This window comes from Lygodium microphyllum, chromosome 6 (assembly GCF_053477565.2).
Source record: "Lygodium microphyllum isolate KBCC chromosome 6, Lygodium_microphyllum_v1.1.10, whole genome shotgun sequence".
Classification (NCBI taxonomy): Eukaryota; Viridiplantae; Streptophyta; class Polypodiopsida; order Schizaeales; family Lygodiaceae; genus Lygodium; species Lygodium microphyllum.
The window spans coordinates 66,185,766-66,210,137 of record NC_141140.1 but is presented as its reverse complement, the minus strand read 5'-3'; the positions used below and the strand labels follow the sequence as shown (position 1 = coordinate 66,210,137).

The window sequence follows — 24,372 nt, the reverse complement described above, 5'->3', positions numbered from 1 at the left end:
AGAAAGTGGAGTTGTTTTTGCAAGCTGCAGATGCTGATTTGCAGGAAAAGTTGGATGATCTTTTGGAAGATCAAGCTACTGATTCAGGTTTAAAGACTGAGTGGAGACATGTCATTGATGCTGTGAATGCTCTTGTCAAGAAGCAGCGTAGGAGAGTCAGATTGCATCGAAATACAGGATTAGTTCCTGAAAAATCCTTGGAGACTTCTTCTTCTACCCCTGCTGCTACTTCTTTGCCTAAGCCTACTCCTCCTGTTATGAATCCACCAGTTCCTGCTGCTCCAGTGCCCTTATCTGTAGATGATGTTATTAAAGGCTTGGCGGATTTGACGATTGAAGCAGTCAAAGCTGAAGTTGGTAAGTTAAAGGAGCAACTTATGTCAGTACCTGCTGTAGCACCTGCTCCAGTGACTGCTTTTCCAGCTGGTCAAAGAAAAGGGCGACGATGTATTTGGTGTGATAGTACAGAGCACCAACACTGCAGAGATTGTGATGCTTTTCAGGAAGCACGTAAGAAGAATGTAGTGTTCTGGGGACAAGATGGGAAGATATGGCTTACAGAGACTGGCGCTCCTCTTGACACGAACTTTGGTAAGGGAGGTATGAAGAAGCTTGTTGATGATATGGCTGCGCGATCAGCTTATGTGAGTGTTAGAGGAGATGCTTCAGCTTTTGGAGTCCAGCTTGAGCAGAAATCTGATGGAGACTCTGCTTTATGGTCTTCGGCCTTGGAGATAGCGAGAAGAGGAAAGGTTCAAACTTCTACTATGACTTGTGTGGGCTCTAGCATCCGAGGAGAAACAGGATGGGATTCTCCTGTTGACAGGTATTCTATTTTTGCTTATATTGCTAAAACGCAGGGTTTAGATGCCATGGTTGAAGAGAAGAGAAGAAGAGATGAGGAGGGTCCTAGCTCCTCCAAAAAGACTAGAGGGGGTGACTTTGTTTCACCACCTGTTACAGCTCCACCTATGTCAAATTCTCCAACTCAAACAGGTTCCGATCAACCAATGGAAGACAAGCAGAAGGAAAAGAGGCAACCAAGAAAAGAGCCAGGATTCAAGCTCTTGTCAGACCTTGATATGCAAACGGATATGAGTAAGATTTTTCATGAAAGAATTTTGAATAGTGAAGTCACTTTTATTGTTGGAGAGGCTCTTGGAATTGCTAGAAGAGAAATACAGGATCAGATGCAGGATCTTTTGCGGAGGAAACGACATGCGATGGAAGGACCAGCTTTACAGGGATTGTGGCATGGAGCTCTTGGGGAAGAGCATGATGATGCAGTGATGGTTGAGAATGCTTCTGTTAATCCACAATTGGAGAAAATAGTGCAGCCTATGCAGTATGAAGATGATGAGACCCCTATTCTCATTCCTCGCAGCCATTTTTCACGAAGTCATTGGGCTAGAGCGACCACTGAGACAGTGATAAGGATTGGAGAGAAACAAATTCCCTTGATTGCTTTAGTTGATCATGGTTCTGAGATTAATCTTATTGCTCGAGGTGTTTATGAGAGTGGCAAGTGGCCTATGGATGCAGAGCATGGCTGGCGCATGAGAGCCGCCAATAATACTTCTGGTGATATGTATGCTGCTTGTCCGAGTATCAGAATTTCTATTGGTAATGTTGAAGAGGATTATCATTGCTTTGTTCAAGATTCATGCTCTTATCCAATTATTCTTGGACAGCCTTTCATTACAGAAGCAAGAATGGAAACAAAAGTGATGGATGACGGATCAGCTTATGCGCGGATACGTAGTAAAGATGGTATGCGAGCTGTTCAGTTTATGACTGTTGGGGTAAATCATCCGAGAAACAGGGACTCCTTGCGTGAGGCACCACTACCTGCAAAGGAGTTGGATTTTCATTAGGTACCGCTGTCTTGCGAGACGCCAGTGGTACGGAGCGGAGAAAAGAGGAGATCTCGCCTCCTGGCAGCCAGTCTTTCTCCAATAACTTTGTTGGATTTACTTCAGATAGTTCGGTAAGTTATCAGAAAATTTCAGATTTGCCTAGAGCTGCCAGGCAGTACATTGGTCGAAAGGAGAAAGAGTTGAAGAATGCAGGTATTTTGCAAGCAGAAGAGCATGTGGATGGATTGTATGAAGGGATGTCCTATGCAGATACATTGCTTGAGATGAGAACAATACTGAAAACTGATGCATGCAAGGGTTCAAAGATCATACCTGTGCAAACCTTGGATATGTTTCAGGAAATTTCTGGTTTTATGCTGCAAACAGAGTTAGAGGCTGAGAAAACTCAGCAAACTGAATTTATGGCTGATCTTGATCAGCTAACAGAATTGCAGAGGGCTGAATCCATTCAGCCAACAGAGTTGAATGCAGAAGAATTTCTGCATACAGAGTTTCAGGCTGCACTCATGCAGTCCATAGATCTAAAGGCTGAAAATTTTCAGCCAACAGAGTTGAATGCAGAAAAATTTCTGCATACAGAGTTTCAGGATGCGTCTATGCAGTCCATTGAGCTGAGGGCTGAATTTATTCAGCCAACAGAGTTGAATGCGGAAAAATTTCTGCATACAGAGTTTCAGACTGCACCCATGTAGTCCATAGAGCTAAAGGCTGAAATTTTTCAGCCAACAGAGTTGAAAGATGCTGAAAATTTGCAGAAATTGCGGCAAAGAAAAGAGTGCTTGAATGATGCCAAGGTTGACACAAAATATAAAACAGTTGATAAGAAGGTTAAGCCGGTTGCAGGCCCGCTTCCTTCTGATAGTGATGAGCAGATTGAAAAAGCTATGAAGCAGCCTATGTTGAGGGATCCTGCAAATATTGGACATAAGTTTACAGCTGAAACACTTGCAGAATTGAAGATTGGAAATGAGGATTTTTTGCTTCCAGTGGAAAAAGAATGCTTTAGAGAGATGCTTGGACATCATGGTAAGGCATTTGCTTTCTTTCCACATGAAATTGGCTGCATTAGTCCCGAATTGGTTGCACCTATGGTCATCTTCACTGTTCCTCATGTACCATGGAATATTCGTCCTATACCTGTGCCTAAAGCACACCTGCCAAAGCTGATAGAGTTGCTGAATGAGAAGATTAAAATGGGGATTTTGGAGCCCTCTTCTGCACCCTATTCTAACAGGTGGTTTACTGTACCAAAGAAGAATGGTACTTTGAGATTTATTCAAGATATGCAGCCCGTGAACAAGGTGACAATCAGGAATGTGGGAACAGGTCCAGTTGTGGATGAATTTGCTGAGGCTTTTGCAGGACGAGCCATCTATTCACTAGGTGACTTGTATTCAGGTTATGATCAGTTTCAGCTTGCCTTGGAAAGCAGGGATATTACTACTATGCGGACACCTATTGGTCTTGTGAGGATGTGTACCTTGCCTCAAGGTGCTACAAACTCAGTTGCTCATATGATGAATGCTATGCATAGAGTTCTTCGAGACTATATTCCGCAGTATACCATGCCATTTCTAGATGATGTGCCTATTAAGGGTTGTGCAGAAGAAGAAAAGAATGAAAGTCTTGGTTTGCGTGGATGTAGACAGTTTGTGGCTGATCACTTGAATGCTTGTGAGCAGATTTTGACACGATTAGAGGAGGTAAATTTGACACTTTCAGGGCTGAAATCTGTCTTTGCTGTTAATGAAGTCATCATAGTTGGGCATATGGTTGGATATTATGGCAGAAAGCCTTCTCCTGCAAAGGTGGATGCCATAAACAGGATTGCAGAGTATTGCTCAACTACTTCAGAGGTGCGGAGATTTGTGGGAGCTTGTGTATTTTACATGATTTGGATTCCACATTTTGCTCATATTGCAGATGTTCTCTATCAGCTGCTTCGAAAGGGGCAGAAATTTCATTGGGATGAGAAGCATTCAAAAGCCATGCGTAAGCTCAAGAAGCTGTTGCAATCAGCTCCTACTCTACGCAAGGCGGATTATCAGTGTGGACGGCCGATCATGTTGACAGTTGATACTAGCCCTATTGGTATAGGTTGGGCTGTGGGACAAGATGATGCTGATGGAAATAGGTATGCTATCCGCTTTGGAGCTAAAGTTCTTAATGAGCGACAAAGGAGATATCCGCAGATCAAAAGAGAGTTGTGGGGAGTAGTCACTGCACTGAAGTGTGATAAAGGGTATTTCATTGGAGCTTCAGTTATTGTGGAAACAGATTGCTTACCTTTGCTTGGCATGATTACTAGTTGCTCGACTCCAGATATAGCGATGCTCCGATGGATTGCCTATATCAAATCATTGAATCCAGAATTTCGACACATAGCAGGGAAAGATAATCCAGTTGCTGACATGCTTTCTAGAGCGAGATATGAGGATGAGGAGTCAATGCTTGCAGAAGATGATGAGACAGAGTTTGCTACTTCTGTCCTTACTCATGATTGTCATGTATCTACTATTGAAGCTTTTATTGAAGAGCTTTATGTTGATGAGTGGCTGCAAATTGGACAGTATCTAAGTTCATTGACTCGAAGAGCTGATTGGACAGACGATGAGTTTAAGAAAATCATAAGGAAGGCTTATGGGTATTTCTTGAAAGATGGTTTTCTTTGGAAGCATCCAAGAAAGAGAGGAGGATTGCCCTTGAGAGTAGTTTGTGATGAAGCCATGCAAATACAGATTATGCGAGAGTTTCATGAGAGCTCATGGGCTGGACATAGAGGTGTGTGGGCTACCTATGAGAAAATCAAAGAAAGATACTGGTGGAAAGGGATGTATAAAGATGTTTCTCACTTTGTGGAGACTTGCAGGGATTGCCAGCTTTACTCTATAGTGCGACATCGTGATGAGTTGCATCCGACTTATCCACTATGTATGCATTACAAGTGGGTAGTAGACTTGGTTACTTTGCCAGTGGGACTTTGGCAGATGAGATATCTTGTCTTGGCTAGGGAGGATCTTACAAACTATGTTGAAGGTAGACCATTGCGAACAAAGACCACCACTACAGTATGTAACTTCCTGTTGGAAGAAATATTTTGCAGGTATGGATGTATAGGCAAGATTACAGCTGATCGTGGAGAGCTAGATGCTGATGAAGCTAGAGAATTCTTCTCACGGCTTGGGATTAAATTGGCTCTTACTACTGCCTATAATCCAGAGGGAAATGGGAAAAGTGAAAGAGGACATCCGCCTATAGTTAAAGCATTGGCAAAAGCTTGTAGAGGTCGGATTGGAGATTGGCCGAGATTGCTACCTTTTGCATTGTGGGCTGATCGCTCTACACATAGTGTGACTACTGGATACATGCCTGTGGAGTTGATGTATGGGCAAAAACCTGTCATGCCTACTGAAATTTGTGCTCTCACTTGGAGTGTTCTTCCTTGGCATGAGAATTTATCAAGGGAAGAGTTGTTAGCCCTTCGGATTCGTCAACTAGAGAGAAGGGCAGAAGATGTGCAACTAGCCATTGACCGTTTGAAGACAGCCCGTCTCAGAAATAAGGACAGGTTTGATTTAAGGCATCGTTTGAGGCCTAGAGCCATAAAAGAAGGAGATTGGGTTCTAGTCTACGACAGTAGTCTAGAAAATCAGCATAGTAGTATGAGAAAAATGGTTCAAAGATGGTTTGGACCGTATGAAGTGAAAAAGGTTTTCGACAATGGAACCTATGAGCTGGCTGAATTAGATGGTACATTATTAAGGGTGCCTATTGCTGGAAAACGAGTCAAGATTTTTAAGAGAAGAGAAGATGAAGAATATGAGCTTGAAGCATTAACAGAAGATGAGCAGGTAGGAGAAAGACATGTTGAAGAAACAGAGGACATAGAAGATGGAGCCGATGGAGAAACAGGTCCGCTAGAATCAGAAGATGGACTTGACCTGTTTGTGGAGTTGAATGATCCTGGATAGTTGGCACATCCGGAGGATGCGCAGGTTTAGAGGGGGTGGATGTCGTGATGCTGCGCATCCGAGCCGTGAACACCTCCATTTTTGTTGTGCATTTGTGTTAATTTCTGCGTGTGATTCATTGTTTGTGTGGCGCATTTTAATAAACTACATTCAATGTATGTATATATTCCCTTAAATGTATTGCATATTCGATGCTTGTAATAGGAAGGAAAACCTATCCTACCCTTTGTAGACCGTCCTGTTCGTGGGAGCATCCGAGACTTGGGGCAAGCTTAGAATGAGTCCTTCACTGAACCAGATGGTAATCAGGACTCCAGTGATAAGGTCCCTGATTTTGTTGAGACTATGATATACTGTCCAAACGAGGCCGTTCATATGGTTGGTCGCTATGCATCGAAGGAGGAATGGATACATATGGAAACATCCAAGGATTTCTTATCAATAAAGATTTTAAAGCACACATTACAATTTGGGACTTCAAAAGAAAGAGATCAAGGGGACAAGTGTGTTATGAATAACATACTTCAGTTTATTCAAACATTTGTTTGCTGAAACATACACGTGTGAAAACAACAATGAATCAAGGTTTGCTACCCATGTTTATGGAAGAAATCTTATCTTTCTTAAAGAAGGATTTGAATGGCTAAAAGGGGGTGAACTTTTCAGAAAATCCAGGACCTCTCCGTGCTCGAAATGGGAGAGCTATTTTTGAAATGGGTTGTTATTCTTGGAAAAGGAGGGCATTCGGGATGACACAGGCGTGAAAAACACTTGGATCCACACAGTGTTCCTGTCTTTTGATGTCTGTTTCTCTCTTCCCCGTTCGGAGAAACGCAGCGGCCAAGGCAGCCTTCCTTCCATTGCAAGACGTCAAATTGGCAGATTAAAGGAGCATTATTCCATTCCTGGGCAGACCTTTACAGAGATCGCGTTCTTCATCATGGCAGGAGCTTTGTCCGATTGACAGTAAAAGGGAGATTGATCAATTGCGGAGCACCACTTTTTTTGCCAGGGCCTCCATCGACAGTGGGGACGCAATGCTCACTCCTCGATCAGAAAAAAGCAGGGACCACGACGACGAGGGCCAGCGCTGTGCAACTCGGAATGGAGCTCAGTATCCCTGCGCAGCGTCACCATGACCTTGTTGGTTTAATAATGCAGTTATAAGACGATTCCTCTGGACGGATGGAAAGTCTTATGAAGGCTATGATTCCTCATGTTCCCTGTCGACCATGAAATCAACTCCAAGCTCTACCTTTGGCGTGATCACCCCTGGAACCTCGAAGTGGATGCCGTGGTCAACTCTTCGAATGAGAACCTTGACGAGATGCACAGTAGTCCGGGCTTACATGCTCGTAGAGTGTCTGTATATAGAGCGTTGACGGTCTTCTATGGTGGTTGGTCGGGACGTCCGAGACTCGTTCACTCTCATCAGATCAAGAGGCAGCTGATCATCGGGACGTCGGTTCTTGCCGGCAGCTTCCTAGCGCTACACGCAGGAGAGACAGACGCCGACGAGTTCATGCCGGCCCCTTAGCTTTTCTGCAGGTGCACATCTTCCTCTTTGTTCAGAGCCGCTGCTTTTTCCTCAATCTACAAAAAATTTCGACCCCCAGGAGCAAACAAACCGTTTCACTATCGGATGCAACGGCAAAATACGATGAAGAGGTTGTATAACTGGATAGATCGCAAGATCTTCCTGTACAACGTCACATTCGGGCTGTACATGCTGGACTGAGATGATGCAAATGATTCTCGCCTGAGGGCCTCAATCAATGAGACTTTGAATGAAACTGTGTGATGCTTTACTGAAGATACGGCTCCCATTGTGATGCAGTTAGTCCCTGTTGTTCTCCAAAAGCTCTACCAGAAAGTATTTTGCTGTGCAGCTCCTTGGTGTCACTGAGGGCTGACATGAATAAGCTTTCATACCTGCCTTCCCAACTTGGGTTCAATCTGAAAAATCTTCAAGACCTATCTGTTCAGTGGAATAAATTGCGGTCCCTACCTGCTTCTGTCAACAAGCTGAAGTAACGGCAATTATTGAAAGCAAAAAAGGACTTCAGAAAGTTTGACAGTTTCTCAGCCTTGTGGGAAGGCTTAGTCAACACTTAATGATCTATTGGTTTGGTGGAGCTCTGATTTCCTTGTCTGATTTACTGGAGAAGAAGAGTCGAAGAGCAGAAATGGCACTCTAAGTACTTCTACGTTCAGCGGACTCTCTGTGGTATATTTTAATGAATGCTACCAGATATTAGGCATGCTGAAGTGGCCCTTTTCTGTCTTTACATGGGAGGTATTATGTACTTTCATGAGCATAAGCCAGACACTACAAAGCAGAATCTTAACTCTTTGAATGCTGCATGACATTGAGAATGGTCTTTCCTTGCTGATCGACCACGTGCAAGTCTTTACTGGTGCTGTACTTGTTGAAATACTAAAACTATTCATGACAGCATATCAAGAACATGGGTTTGATCAGTTTCTTTATTATAACTCTACGATTAAGACAAGGAATATAGTGAACTTTGACATCCAATATTCGATTTCTTCTTGTTAGCCTCATTTCTTGCTGTACCTTGAACCCCGTGTTCTGCAGCTCTCGCACGAATTCTTCGACAACGTAGTATGCTTAGCCATGCAGGCCTACCACATAGCTTTTGGGCTGAGGCAGTTAGTACAGTTGTGCATGTCATAAATAGATCACCCTCTAGTGGTTTGGATTTCCAGGTTGTAGAGGAGGTATGGACTGGAAAAACTCCCTCTTATGCTCATCTCCGTGTCTTTGGATGTGAGTCATTTTGCCATGTGCCCAGGGACAAGAGAAGTAAGCTGGATCCCAAGAGTGTCAAATGCATTTTCCTTGGTTATGGGGATGCAGGCGAGATGGGTTACCGTCTCTGGAATCCGTAGGCGCAGAAAGTCATCCGCAGTCATGTAGTCTTCCATGAAGACAAAATGCATAGGCAGCCTGAGAGAGTTGTTGAGATCCACATGGTCATATTTTAGGAGAGTGGAGAGCTCCCACATAGCCAGATGGACGGCCTACAGCTGCAGCAGATGCTCATTGTTAGGGTGTTGGACAGGCAACTGGGGAGGCAGTAGAGCCTGCCGTGAGACGGTCTACTAGAGACAGACGTCCACTTGATAGATTTCAGCCCTCGATGCATTATGTCTTGGTTACAGATGTAGGAGAGCCTTTCACCTATGATGAGGCTATGTGCAGGGGTGACAGTCACTCCTGGGAGAGGTCTATGCAGTCTGAGATAGACTCCCTGCATAAGAATGACACTTGGGATTTGGTTTCCTTGCCTATGATCAAGAAAGCTTTGCCATGAAAGTGGGTGTACAAGCTAAAAAGTACCCTTGGACACCCCAAGCCGGCATACAAGGCTAGATTAGTAGCAAAGGGTTTTAAGCAGGAGCATGGTATGGACTTTGACGAGGTCTTTTCTCTTGTGGTTAAGATGACCACCCTGCGCTTAGTCTTGGCTTTGGTTGCTCAGCTTGACTTGGATTTATACCAAATGGATGTCAAGATGGCTTTCTTACATGGGGACTTGCATGATGATATTTATATGGAGCATCCTAAGGGCTTTGCAGAACCTAGCAGGCATCACCTAGTGTACAAATTGAAGAAAAGTCTTTATGGCTTGAAACAAGCACCTAGGGAGTGGTATCATAAGTTTGATGCCTTTATGCAGTCGCAGCAGGGCTACAGCCGGAGTGCTATGGATCCGTGTCTTTACACGAAGAAAGCCCGTGATGGTTCTTTATTGTTTTTGGTACTCTATGTGGATGATATGCTGATAGCAGGGAAAGCTCATGATGAGATAGATGCTCTTAAGGCTCAGCTCAAGAAGAGCTTTGAGATGAAAGATCTGGGTCAGGCCACTCACATACTTGGTATGCGCATTAGATGCGAGAGGCATCAGGGACTCCTCTACTTGTCACAGAGGGAGTACATTCATAAAGTCCTTGAGCGCTTTCGCATGCAGGACGTAAAGCCTACTGGCTGTCCATTGCCTTCTTATGTGAAGGTATCACAGGCCGATTGTCCGCAGACAGATGAGCAGAGGGCCAAGATGGCCAAGATTTCCTAAGCATCTGCAGTGGAAAATCTTATGTATGCCATGATAGCCACTCGCCCAGATATTGCCTTTGCAGTTGGTGTTGTGGCACACTATATGGCTACACCTGGCAAGAAGCATTGGGATGCCGTGAAGGGTATCATGAGGTACCTGAAGGGCACTGCAGATATGTGCATATGCTATGGCAGCTAGGATACAGGAGTTATGGGGTACATTGACTCTGATTATGCAGGACATGCAGATAGTAGGAAGTCCACTTCCGGCTATGTATTCACCTATGCTGGAGGTGTTATTTCTTGGATGTCCAGGGTGCAGAAATGCATGGCCCTTTCTACTACAAAGGCCGAGTATGTTGCAACCAATGAGGCTTGCAAGTAGGCCATTTGGTTGGGTCGTTTAGTTGCTGACCTTGGTATTGATGCTATCCCTACACTGCATTCGGATTCTATGAGTGCTATTCAGTTAGCCAAGAATCTAGTCTTCCATGCGAAGACGGAACACATTGAGGTGAGGTATCACTACATACGTGGGGTCATTGAGGACAAGTTTGTTGATCTTATCAAAATCTCGACTGACCAGAATCCTGCATATCTGCTCACGAAAAGCCTCTCTACAGAGCACTTTGCCTTCCTCAGGAGGTTGATGGGCGTGGGATGAGATGACGTCTTTCCTTATCCTGTTGTACATGTGTACATGTTGTACTGTCTTTTTTCTTTTTCTTTTCACTCCTCACTAGGGCACATTCACCTTTAAGTGGGAGGTTGTTGGGGGTAAAGGCGCCTCCGCCTAGCCGCCCATGTATTACTACACTGATAGTCACCGCCACTGCACACTGCAGGTGGCGGGCGCCCATCACCGTCAATTTATTCTTTATTCTTTTAGTGACAGTTTGAATAAAGGAAGGCCCGGTCACACATTGTGACTGTTGGAGTTCCCATTTCTAGTCTCTCCCTTTCTTGCTCTTGCTCTCCCGCCATAGCTCTCGAGTCCAACCTTCGATCCATCGCTCCCTTTCAAAAACAACAACAACAGTAAGAAACGACATCAAATCCTATTTAAAAAATAGCAAACAAGAGAAAATGCAAAGAGAGATGGGCACTTGTGTTTTGCCCAAAATCTGGAGCTGCATGGAGAAGAAAGTGTAGAGGTAAGCAGAACGCTCAAAACCCTAATAACTCTTAGTAGGGAGCTTCAATGGAGACAAAAATTCACGAGTATAGAGAAGAGAGGGAAGTAGTTTGTTGCTCAACTTTTGGGTCAAACTTATTTCGTGAGAGGGAAAAAAATTGAAATTGAAAATTCTCCAAAAAAGGGGGGAAATACGAGGTGAGAGAAACTCAACTTTTGTGTACTATTCATTTTTCCTTTTTCTAAATCCCCCAGTACCCCTTTTTTTAATAAAAAACCCAAGATTTGGAGAGAGAAGATTCACCCTCCATGGATGTCAACATCTAGCCTTCCTATTTGACAATCCAAAAGGCCCACATCTTAAACTATATTATTTTTAAGGGCCCATTTGTGAGTTTATTTTTTTTCCTAATGTCAAATTAATTCAAAATTATGTCATTAAATTGCTTCAAACTTTCAGGGGTTTACTAGATACTTCTCTTTTATTTTAAGTTGAAATTGATTCTACTGATCATTTTTTCATTGTATTTCCTTTTAGTCATATATTGAAATCAAAGTGCATAATGTGATATGCATGTCAAATTATGTGTGCATAATGAAATGCATGAAAGAAGAGAAATCCATTCATGCACATAACTACACATGATGTTGAAAATGTAAAAGTAGATTATACTAAATAGATATGGAAGCACAACACTATTGAGACTATTTAAAAAACAAGTGCTTGAAGATGACAACACTATGCTCTACATAATGGAGGGAGCTTTCCTTGACATGTAACTTATTGTTTATTAGTGACTCATTCAGAGCATGCATTTTGTTATGTTTTCTCATTCAGCCTTCTTGGACTCGGACTTTGCAATTTCAAAAAGGTGAGAAAAAAGATGTATTATAAAGCCCTTGCTTTGAGCATGATACTTAAACAGCAAGGCTATAAACCAAGGGGCATCTCTCCATTGCACATCATAGAGACATTGACTTTTGAGCAAGCCTTTGTTTTGGAATATTTGATCTTTACTATTGTCCTCTGAAATCTTTCAATGTTTGAATTATTGATGTGCGTTGAGATTGTAGAGGTCTTAAGATCTATTGAGAGATCTACATGGATAACACGTATTATATTCTTTAGTACTAAAGAACATACATCACATTAAAGATTATTCTTTTATACAAAATACATTCTCCCATACAAAAATAAAATATGAAATAATTGTTTTATACAAAAGATTCTCTCATAGGAAATATCCATGATTATACAGTAACTAGGGTAAACATTTGTGATTTTTATTGGAGTGTAGCAAATTTAAAAAAATATGTATATATAATATGAGCATATAAATGTAACTTAGGCCCCAAAGACTTCCAAAGAGAGATACAAATGCACACATTTTAAGAAACTTCTTTTGAGATGCAAGGAATAAGGTCTTGAATTGATATGACACTTGAAGCATGCTAAAAGGAATTACCATGGAGAACAACACATGGGAAACCCAAACTTAAGATTAGTGATTGAGGATCAACATATATTAGTATCACAGTAGTCCTTAGAAAGAATAACAAGATGCTATCCCTAAAAGGGTGAAACCACAATTTGCATTATGATATTAGGGGAAAGTTAGGGTCTCAAATGATGGATTCTTGACAATTTGAATAGTATATAGAAGCCATAAGACAAAGTAGTGTAATTACCCTTAACAAGTCATTATACACTTAGTGGTCATGAAATAACAACCCTAGATTTCAACAAAGGAAAATTGATTAATAGCCCTTAGAAACATATGAATTAAGTTCCAACTTATACCTTAAATCAATTGTTAAAATTGAAAATTGAATTGCATTGAGAGGTTGTTGGGGGTAAAGGCGCCTCCACCTAGCCGCTCGTGTATTACTACACTGACAGTCACCGCCACTGCACACTGCAGGTGGTGGGCGCCTATCACCCTCACTTTATTCTTTATTCTTTTAGTGACAGTTTGAATAAAGGAAGGCCCGATCACACATTGTGACTGTTGGAGTTTCCATTTCTTGTCTCTCTCTTTCTTGTTCTTGCTCTCCTGCCATAGCTCTCGAGTGCAAGCTTCGATCCTTCTCACCTTTCAAGCACCCTCAAGGCATTCACACAAAGGTATTGCTTCACTCTTTACAGGGTTCACCTTAGTTTTTAGCCCTCTTGAAACAGGGTAGCCATTACACTCCCAGCTCTCATTTCATATGTGGGCTGCTCTTCCCTTTTGTTGGAGCTTGTTTGAGGCCTTCCTTGGCTTTAACCGAACCCCTCCGAAGCTTGGCCACCATTTTTTGTAGCCCTAGGACCAGCATTTACATTTGGTGGAATCACGCAGCCCTCCCATATGTGTCTTTAGCATTGATAGTCACAACAATAGCTCTCCCCCTCCATTGGCACTTGGAAAGGCTCCATTTCGGGCATATGAACATGCTTTGATGCTTGGTTTTGATGGTTGATGTGTTGGCATAGTGTTTGGATTGATTTAACACTGTTTTGAGACTGTCATAATAGTCCACAGGCAGTTTATGACAGTGTTACATTGACATTTGATGCTACAACTTGTTTGGCATTGTCATTTGATGCCCGGTTGGTCCCGTTTGATGCTCGGATGTTAGGGGAATGTATGCCTATTGTTTGGCAACCATTTGGAGCTGATTTTGGTGCTGAAATTCTCAGTTTTGAACAGTAAATCACTGCTGTACACTATTGGGCTGAAGTCATTTACTCATGTATGCTTATGCCTATGCTTTTTGGGCTATGTTTCGGGCATATATGGTGATGTATTGACACTTGGGGCTCAACATAGAGATTAGTTTTGGTTTGGGATCGTTGGTTGAGATTGAGCTTGCTTTGCAAAGCATTTGGATGCTCCATCTTGGATATACTTATGGCATGTATGTTGCTTATGTCTGACCGGTCTTGACATGCTTAGCCTATGCCATTACTACATGCTAGTTACATTGTTAGGAGCCTATTGCTACTGGAGCTCGGTCTTAGCTTGACCTTGGATTCCTGGAGCTTACTTGAGCTATTTATTGGCTTGCTAGAGTTTTATCTTGGGATGTACTTGATGTCTTACATGCTTATGGATGCTACATACGGATGCTCTACCGCCTACATGTCCGAGATGTACCATTGATGCTTGATCTTGGACACTTGTCACTGGTGCTTGTACATGCTTTGTTTGAGCTTTGTTGCTTGATATTTACGGCTTTTGTGCCAGTGGGAGCGTCTTTGGATGCTTGACAGCCATTGAGCAGGCGGTCTATGCTCTTTGAGCTGTTGAGGCTATTTGGGATCTTTTACCCTTCAGGAAGATGCATGGTTTATATATATTGGTTCCTCTGATGCTTATGAGTTGACTCTTTGCTTTGGGTCCCTCTCTTTGTGAGCTAATACCTACTTGTGTCTAGTCTTGGTAGTGGCAGGAACACTTTGCCCCATTGACTGGGGGGTGTGTCTACTCACTGGCAGATGTTTGTATGACATGTTTGGGTGTTGGATTCATGCTTATCGACTGTCATATGCCTATGTTATGCCTGCATGATGCTGGCTTTGGTCTTGGCAGTATCTGATTGACTTGGGATCCGATTTTGGCACTGTTAGCTCTCATTTATTGAAATTTGTAATTTATTACAGCAAGCATATATATATGGACTGACATGGATTTTTCATGCTGAAATATTCTGAAATGATGTATTTTCACTAGTACTTGGTGGGCAGCAGCTTTGGTTACACTTTTCTCGCCATTTTCTCTCGATTTTGGTGATTTTTTGGTCATTTTCTGCAGTAAACAGTAAGCAATTTTGAACTGTCTACAGTCTTCCAGCTTGCATTATGGCGAGTTCATCCATTGATCATGCTATTTTCAACATCATTGAGCTTGATGGTACGAATTACTCTTATTGGAAGAGCCAGATTTGGCAAGTGCCTGTAACTATGCCAGATGAGAAATGGCTTGAGCTTGATGAGTTATGCAAGTCCACTATTGTATTATCTCTCATAGAATAGGTTTATTACAATGTATTTGAGGAAGAATAGAGTGCACGACAGTTGTGGGATAAAATCAAGAATCTCTAGGACAAGAAAAGTCTAGCGAGTCAGATGTATTGGCTGAAGCAGCTTACGGATTTGCGCATGAAGGAGAATATGACTATGTCTGCTCACTTGAGCCAGTTCCATGCTATACTCAAGAACTTGACTTCTTAGGACATCACTTTTGCAGAGGATGTCACTCCTCTTTTCTTTCTTAGTACTCTTAATGAGTCATGGAATGTATTCCACACTGCATTATGTGCCTCTACTGCTACCTTGAAATTATCTGATGTTGAGAGTGCTCTTCTGCAGGAAGAGGTTAACTGTAAGAATTTGAATGCCTCTTGTGTGTCGCATGCTACGACAGTTAGAGGCAAGAATGATGGATATGGAAAGTATGGCAGTGGCTGTATTTGGTTTCCTTGCCTACGGGCAATAAGGCTTTGCCATGCAAGTGGGTGAACAAGCTGAAAAGTACCCCTGGACACCCCAAGCCGGCATACAAGGCTAGATTGGTAGCAAAGGGTTTTAACCAGGAGCATGGTGTGGAATTTGATGAGGTCTTTTGTCTGTGGTTAAGATGACCACCCTGCGCTTAGTCTTGGCTTTAGTTGCCTAGCTTGACTTGGATTTATACCAGATGGATGTCAAGATGGCTTTCTTACATGGGGACTTACATGATGAGATTTATATGGAGCAGCCTAAGGGCTTTGCAGAACCTGGCAGGGAGCACCTAGTGTGCAAATTGAAGAAAAGTATTTATGGCTTGAAACAGGCACCTAGGGAGTGGTATCATAAGTTTGATGCCTTTATGCAGCCACAAGGCTACAACAGGAGTGCTATGGATCCGTGTCTTTACACAAAGAAAGCCCATGATGGTTCTTTATTGATTTTGGTCCTCTATGTGGATGATATGCTAGCAGGGAAAGCTCATGATGAGCTAGATGCTCTTAAGGCTCAGCTCAAGAAGAGCTTTGAGATGAAAGATCTGGGACATGCCACTCACATACTTGGTATGCGCATTAGACACGACAGGTATCAAGGACTCCTCTACTTGTCATAGAGGGAGTACATTCATAAAGTCCTTGAGCGCTTTCACATGGAGGACGTAAAGCCTATTGGCTATCCATTGCCTTCTTATGTGAAGGTATCACAAGCTGAATGTCTATAGACAGATGAGCAGAGGGCCAAGATGGCCAAGTTTCCCTATGCATCTGCAATGGGCAGTCTTATGTATGCCATGATAGCCACTCGTCCAGATATTGCCTTTGTAGTTGGTGTTGTGGCACGCTATATGGCTACACCTGGCAAGAAGCATTGGAATGCCGTGAAGGGTATTATGAGGTACATGAAGGGCATTGCATATATGTGCATATGCTATGGTAGCCAGGATACAGGAGTCGTGGGGTACACTAACTTTAATTATGCAGGACATGCAGATAGTAGGAAGTCCACTTCCGGCTATGTATTCACATATGTTGGAGGTGCTGTTTCTTGGATGTCTAGGGTGCAGAAATGCACGGCCCTTTCTACTACAAAGGCCGAGTATGTTGCAACCACTGAGGCTTGCAAGGAGGCCATTTGGTTGGGTCGTTTGGTTGCTGACCTTGGTATTGATGCTATCCCTACATTGCATTTGGATTCTATGAGTGCTATTCAATTAGCCAAGAATCCAATCTTCCATGCGAAGACGAAACACATTGAGGTGAGGTATCACTTCATACGTGGGGTCGTTGAGGACAAGTCTGTTGATCTTGTCAAGATCTCGACTGACCAGAATCCTGCAAATTTGCTCACAAAAAGCCTCTCTACAGAGCGCTTTGCCTTCCTCAGGAGGTTGATGGGCGTGGGATGAGATGACGTCTTTCCTCATCCTGTTGTACATGTGTACATGTTGTACTGTCTTTTTCTTTTTCTTTTCACTCCTCACTAGGGTAGATTTGCCTTTAATAAGTGGGAGGTTGTTGGGGGTAAAGGCGCCTCCGCCTAGCCGCCCATGTATTACTACACTGACAGTCACCGCCACTGCACAGTGCAGGTGGCAGGCGCCCGTCACTATCACTTTATTCTTTATTCTTTTAGTGACAGTTTGAATAAAGGAAGGCCCGGACACACATTGTGACTGTTGGAGTTCCCATTTCTTGTCTCTCTCTTTCTTGTTCTTGCTCTCCCGCCATAGCTCTCGAGTGTAAGCTTCGATCCTTCTCACCTTTCACAGGTTTCTTAAACATAGTTTTTATGGACCTCCAAAAGAAGCTAAGCAAGTTTGAAAATTAAGTGTGTAATAATTCTCCATGGTTAAATCATGATATTGTCTAGATTAGCCCTAGTGTTTGTGTGAATGCACTGTTATGTAATCATGGGAATTATGCAATCACAGTATCTTCCAAAGGATTGAATGCCTTGAAAGGACTGCTTTTGTACTTGGCTTTTCTATTCTTGGTCACTAAATGTGATGGTTAAAGTGAATTCTTAAGAGGAGATTATTCCCTTTATCCTAAGATTATGAATGTATTGGATGAGTGGAGGTTGTATCTTGTACCATTGATGAGGTGATGAGATATGTGAAAGGACACTACTCAACAGGGTTCGGGAAAAACATTTTGAGGAAGAGGGAGTAAATCCTTTTCATCATCATTTGAGAATGAAGTATCCCCCATTGAGACGGTATCTTATACATATATTTAACAAATATAACTATATTTTGAGAAATTTGAAGAGGATTTATTTCCTTCTTCCAAAGAATTGAGAAGGATTTTTGTCAAGGTGAACAAGTTCTAGGTTGAAGTGAACTCAATACATTAGCCAACAATCAAGTGGTGAAAACACCATCATGGAAAAATGCTTGCTCCTATGATAGTGTGAGAACCATGGAGCTTTTGACTTTCTCACATTGGACCTACAATGGAAAAAGAATTCTATGTGGGTCCAACAACCAAGGATGTTGGAAGACCCAATTCTACACACATGGTTGTCGGTCTGATATACAAGCTACATAAAATATTTTCAAGAAACTATCTTGAAAAGATTGTTTTAATTATTTTCTTGAATGTGCTTAAACTTGCGTTTAAGGAACCCAGTGTAATGGGCTAATTAAGGAAGTTGTTTTAATATATTTACACAATGTGGTAGTATACTATAACAAAAAAACTAAAGAATTCTTTGTGCATGTGGAAAGTGGATAGTCATTTCCCTTGAAGGTCACATCCCATGGCTGGGTGGACTCGATCGGTTAGATAACTTTTTGAAAGTTAAGCCCTAGACTACCAAATAGATTAGAATTGTTAGAATCTTGGAATAACTTTCTTGAGGGAAAAGAGGCGATAAGTATTAGTTCTTGAGATGCAACCATTGCAAGGTAGTTTGAGAGACTAGATGTTTCCCTAGAGCTACATGAGAGATGGGAGATTGGCTAGTCCCTTAGAGCTATTAGTAGCGGATTTGGTGTCTACTTGGAATAGGTGTGTCGCATTCCCCTTCTCTTTTTCACTCTTTGCCTATCTCCTTAAGATCTCCCAAGTAGCAACATGAATGTTTGAAATGAAGGCAACATATTCCCTTGTTTTCCATTCAAAAAGAAACTTACCTACATCTTACACATATCATGATGCTAAGTTCTTTGTAGCCAATCAATTGCACAATGTAAAATTGAAACCTTGGTCCTATCTTAATGCATAGTACCTACTTACCATTGCTATAAGGGCAATGCTAGAAGATGTTGATTTACTTGTCACCAGCTCGCTTTGCTTCTCTTGGCCAAGTTGTCACATATTGGCATCTTGAAAAGCATATAGCCATTGTTCTTTGTTCTTTGACATCCTAGATTGATTTGCCAACACAGTAAGAATTGCATAATAGCCCTCACATTTGAAGGGTGAATTTGATTTTCATTGACGGGGGAAATTAATTAGCTATTTTTTCTATTCATATTATATAGTTTTTGGCAGGGCAAGGGCTGGCCAAAGCAATCTTTTTGTGACAATTCTTCTCTTAAAGACCATATCTTAGTTGACCTTAATTGAATGATCCTAATAGTGGCTATTCAAGCATGTGTGCTTGCACAAGAGCATAAACTTGTTTTACATCCTCAAAGTTTGCAGGCCTGTGTGATTTCTCACCTATCCCAAATGCAAATTATAGCCAAATATTGCATGTATTTGAGAAACTTGAGATATGCACTTACATTTCCCTATCCAAAGACTACGTGGCTTATGATCTAAGGGATTTCATAACCCAAGAAAAGGGAAGTCAAGATGTTAGCGTTTGGTTTCTTAATGATTGTATGCTCATGTAGGATCATCAAGATTTCCTTTCTTCTAGCTTAATATCCTAATGGATAACAATCTCGTGATCCCTATGAATTGTACATCTATACTATTAGCTAACGAGAGGTGGGGGGCGGGTGCCACGTGGCAGCCCCCCACCTCCCCCACAAGAAGAAAAAGAGAACGTGGGGGCGGGTGCCACGCGTCCAGCACCCGCCCCCGCCCGCCGCCGGGGCGAGTCTAGGCGCGGAGCGCCTAGTGTATGTATTACGGATGGATCATTAGTGCACTGCTCATTCCTTGTTGCAAAAAGGAGTCCTTCGTATTGGCTGTTCTTATAAATTGCATCCCCATATGTGTGTATGTATTATGTATGGGGTAAAGTGTGTGCTCTTGCGTGCCCAGCTCATAAACATACTTTCTCAAATGCACTACTGGTTGTCTGCTCTGACATCAGCCCTTCAGCTTAGAAATTACAATGAATTCGATAGTACTTTCAAGGTGAAACTGGACTGGGCTTGAATAATATCAGCCTCAGCTGCTTGTGAAGAAAGAAAGCTCAATCACAACCTTGCAAGCTTAATATGCTATGGCAACTAATGCTAATGTACAACTCTCCATGCATACAAATGTGAGGTTGGCAGGAGATTACCAGAAGAATATACACTTTGATTTTGAAACTCGCTACTAGATTGTTGTTCTAGACTTCTTATCAGAACCAATATTAGGACGAATACATAGACTCATGGTTGCCTGCTTTTCTGACTCCATCGCCCCCATTGCTTGATCCTGGTGGCAATGATGATGATCCAAGTTAGAGCTACCATTGATGCAACCAGCTCGTCGGTCCAGAGAAACATTGGCACCCACATTTCCATTGGTTTCCATTGGATGCCTTTTGGTGACACCTGGCAAACCATAATCAGTCCTAGCTTCAGATTCTTCATCACTGCCTGAGCTTCTATTCCTCCTTTTGTTATTTGCTGTCTTGTTTAGTGTCTGCTGACAACTGCCTTCATCGCCCAAAAGCTCATTAATCTTACCACCACCCAACTGCAGCGTACATCCATCTTCTCCACAGTTTTCCATGCACTTTTGCCCAAGTCCAGCTGAACTCTGAATGCTATTGCCAATGGTGATGTTTTCTCTGTTGTCACTGTCGTTAACATCTTTTGCAGCTTGACCAGTATCACTGTCTAAAAGATTACTAGTTAGCTTTCTATGATATCTGGACCTCCACCCTTTCGAGTACAGCCTCTTATACAAGTCAGTTGTTCTCAAAGATGGAGACTGCATGGGCAACAAGAGAAACATATAAAAACTGAAATGTCAGAGAATATAGTTATCGAAACAGATAAATGAATCCGACAATGGTTAAATCTAGAGCTTGACATACCTGCACAGAAGGGATTCCATGGACAAGTTGGTCCATCTCTTGTTGCAATTTCAAAACTTCAGATCTGATCTGAGCTTCCGTTAATTCCTCCATCCCAGCACCCTGCCCAAGGGCTATTGTGTGCTCCAGTCCATGGATTGTACTCTCCAAGCTTCTTACCTGAAATTGCTATGTTAGCTGTTTTCTGGAATAAGTGATCCCCAATGCCATGCATTACAATTCAAAAGTGGTACCCTGGAGCAAGCTGTAACCCAAGGAAGCCACTTAGGCTAGCTAAAATCTGTATATTATAACAGAGGTGATAGTATCATTAATCCAGAAGTACATAACATACAGTATGACAAACTTGAGATTGTTTATAAGCCAGTTCTGAGATTAATGTAATCATTAGCTGTATGAACATAACAAAGTATACAGAAACATCAGCTGATTTACCTTCCGCCCTGGCCAGCGCTTTAAGCCAAACTTCCGGCAAGCTTTCTTTAAGGTTGTCTGTGACACTCCAAGTCTCTTTGCAGCATCTACAACGCTCAAATGAAAATAGGAGGAGAGCTCAGACATCTTCAACCGATGGGTACCTGCTCCCTATGACCATTTTGAGCATCATTAGGACTAGACTACCCAACAAGTGAACATGGAGTTAAAACACAATATCACATATTAGCAAGTCTAGATGTGCTCAAGGCAGTTGCTGTGTTAAGCGTGAGAAGTATTGCTGTTCCCAGCCTAAAAAGGAATGGTTAGAACAAAAGAAGCGGGTCCATTTCAGCATTATCAAAGGAAATATCACAATCAGAAGTCCTGCTTGTGTCTAGATAAAAGACATGACTCTCAGTGCTGAGGAACATATAGATATGACTTATTGGGTACAGATAATTGAAATGGTTGTAGTGCCCCCCAATTATCTGTACGAATAGATTAATCACATATAAAAAGATATCAGACATACAGTCTTACTACGCCTGTTGACAAGAAAAACCATCTCAGGCCTGGAGTTTGAATCTTTGTTGGCAGCCACATTAATGTTCAGAGAGGTGGTGTCCTGTTGATGGTGGGCATTGATGGCAGAGGAAGACGACTGATCCTTGTCCACTCTCGATTCAATGGCAGAACTTCCAGGGTCTTGATCCTCAGTTTGAGACTGGTATTCCATGGGAGCTTGATTCATCTCATCAATCTTGCCCTTGTCTAATTCTGTGTTGGGGGCTTGCTGGGCATTTGAGACTGATGTATGAGGAGGTAGCCTCTCATCATTCACTGACAAATTTGGTGTCATTTGATTGATGTTCTCCATTGGCACAAAGGCTCTCAACTGGCATGCCAAAAACTGAGCTAACATCGCAATGTTGGGAGCAGGAATCTTGAAGCTATGATTGATAGGAGTAGGCTTATCAATGCAACCACTTAGTCCAGTTGAAGCCAATGACTGAAACCCATGTGCTTGAACTTCATGTACATCATGGAAGAGTGCCAAACTGGGATTCACAGTTAGCCCATCATCCACTCTTTGTGGCACAACTGATGTGTTACGGACCAAATATTGAGCTAGTTCTGCAGGGCTAGGTGCTGCATTGGAAACCACTCGAGAGCAAACTCCAGGAGGCTCCTTCCTAAGGCAAAGACATGGTAAATCACAGTGGACTGGGCTTAACTGATCATTGTCAGTATTGGGAATAGTGATTCTGAGGTCCTTTTTCTCCAAACTGTGCTGAAAAGCACCTTCCTTTTGGAACAAGTCTACTGTGTGAGGTGCACATTTTACAGACGATATATAATTTGGGGACCCATGTTGGATGCAAGTTGGCGAGGCAATACTGTTGTCTCTGCAAAATTGGGTGTCACTACTGTTCACAATGTGTACGTCATCGAGCTTATTTACGTGCACTTTATTTTTCTTCAAGTTTTGAAAGCCTGTAATATTAACTCCTGGTGAGGTCCTTCTTTCCTCAGTCTCATGTCCATCTGATCCTAATTTTGCAGCATCACAAAAATTGTTGTTGACATTGTTGATGATTGCTACTAGGGTCTTATCCCCCATGCAAATCAGAACATCTTCGAGTGTTGAATCGACATCAAGCTCTTCTGGCTCTGATCCATCTGCCCTGGCTAGTTGCAGCCTCTCAACCATATCCTTCCCTCCAATGAATCCTAGCCTGCGTGAATTGGCCTTTTCCCCCACGATTTTGCAAGGGTGCCAGACACCACTTGGGGAGGTTAGTTGCTGAATGTTAATAAATACGATGTGCAAGCATGTGTACTTAATAGCAAAGAAAGGGATACTCCTGTAACTTTCCCTTGTCACAGAGACACCAAAAGTTTTTGACATTTTCGCATGTGGTAAAATGGCTCTTTTGCCTATGGTGTTCAATATCATGAGCTTCACTTATTAGGAGGCACCTCATACCTAGCTAGGTGTGCTAGGGGGCAGGGGGCTGCAAGCCCTCACCCTGCGCCGGCAGTCCCCCTGCCTCCATCTACACCTAACTAGGTATGGGGTCCCTACCTTATTGCAGAAGCTTACGATATCGTCGTAATTCACGATGTGGGAATGACAGTGGAAATTTGTCTGAAACTTCTTGTGAGATGTATACAATCAGTGAGAGTAGAAACACCTAAAAAACAAACACCATAAAATTGGAAAGTGATAAACAGCAGATCAAACTAATTATTGCATTGGGATTAATGATTCATGTACAATCCATAGGGCAAGGCTTGATGGGGGAACAGCAAATTGAAGTTTCACATAAGAAATGGATGCAAAAAGGATGAATCTTTCAAGAGAGAGAATGGCACCTCGATGACTTTGGAGAATTCCTGGAGGGTTTCATGGATATGGCGTGCAGAGCTCAACTGATGGCCCCTCACAGTCACCGTGAACTTCACCTTGTCGGCCAAGCAGGCACTGCGATTGATTGCAGAGATACCCATACACACACTCACACACAGAGTACAAACCCACATGCATCTCTATCTCCACATCATTGTGCCTCCAAAAATAACGTTCCAGTCGCCCGGCCTAGTCCATCCGTCTCCACATCATACTCTCAGGCGAGGAAAATCCAGAACACCCAGGAAATGAGGCTACAGTCTGCCAATGCTCTCTCTCTCTCTCTCTCTTTCTCAACACACACACACACGCTCTCTCTCTCTCTCTCACACACACACACACACACACACACACACGCTCTCTCTCTCTCTCTCTCTCTCTCTCTCTCTCTGCGCCCTGGTTTAGGTTCGGTTATTTCAGTTGTTGCTCACAGTCTCCAAATTGAGAAAACACAAATGAGCAAATCCCGTTCCATTTTGGGAAATTCCAAGTTCTTTTTTATTAAAGTTAGCTCAAAATATATTTTTTAAAACGCGCCTTCACATATTTAATAAAAAGGTTGAAGAGTCCCTTCCTCCTACTAAAGGCTAAAGCAAGCCTCTAGGTTTTTATGTTATTAATGATCTATCAATCGGTTGTCATTGTATAGCATTGCACATAGCTTAAAGTATTATGCTTTTTTTTCCTTTGCAAAAGATAAACATGATTTCATGTCAATGGGAACCTCAAAGTGCTTGGGGATAAAGGATCATGAAAGTGAAAGGCCATCGATCAT

The 24,372-nt window shown here is 42.4% G+C and overlaps 1 protein-coding gene across 1 annotated transcript; it reads right to left on the bottom strand.

Annotated features, from left to right (window-relative positions):
* Positions 1–19,792: 19,792 nt before the first annotated feature.
* LOC148034642 (uncharacterized) lies at positions 19,793–24,083 on the bottom strand. Its single transcript, XM_087679567.1, has 5 exons — positions 23,564–24,083; positions 21,720–22,937; positions 21,206–21,355; positions 20,771–20,929; positions 19,793–20,664 (listed from the first exon to the last, which is right to left on the bottom strand). The coding sequence occupies exons 1-5, from the start codon at positions 23,729–23,731 to the stop codon at positions 20,062–20,064; spliced, it is 2,298 nt and encodes a 765-aa protein (XP_087535693.1). The 5' UTR covers positions 23,732–24,083; the 3' UTR covers positions 19,793–20,061.
* Between the last annotated feature and the right edge of the window lie 289 nt (positions 24,084–24,372).

Coding starts and splice junctions, on each gene's coding strand:
- LOC148034642 (XM_087679567.1), bottom strand. CDS start 23,731: ATGTGGGTTTGTACTCTGTGTGTGAGTGTGTGTATGGGTATCTCTGCA. Junction 21,356..21,719: donor TCAACAGGCGTAGTAAGACT/GTATGTCTGATA, acceptor AAATGGTCATAG/GGAGCAGGTACCCATCGGTT. Junction 20,930..21,205: donor AGCGCTGGCCAGGGCGGAAG/GTAAATCAGCTG, acceptor TAGCAATTTCAG/GTAAGAAGCTTGGAGAGTAC.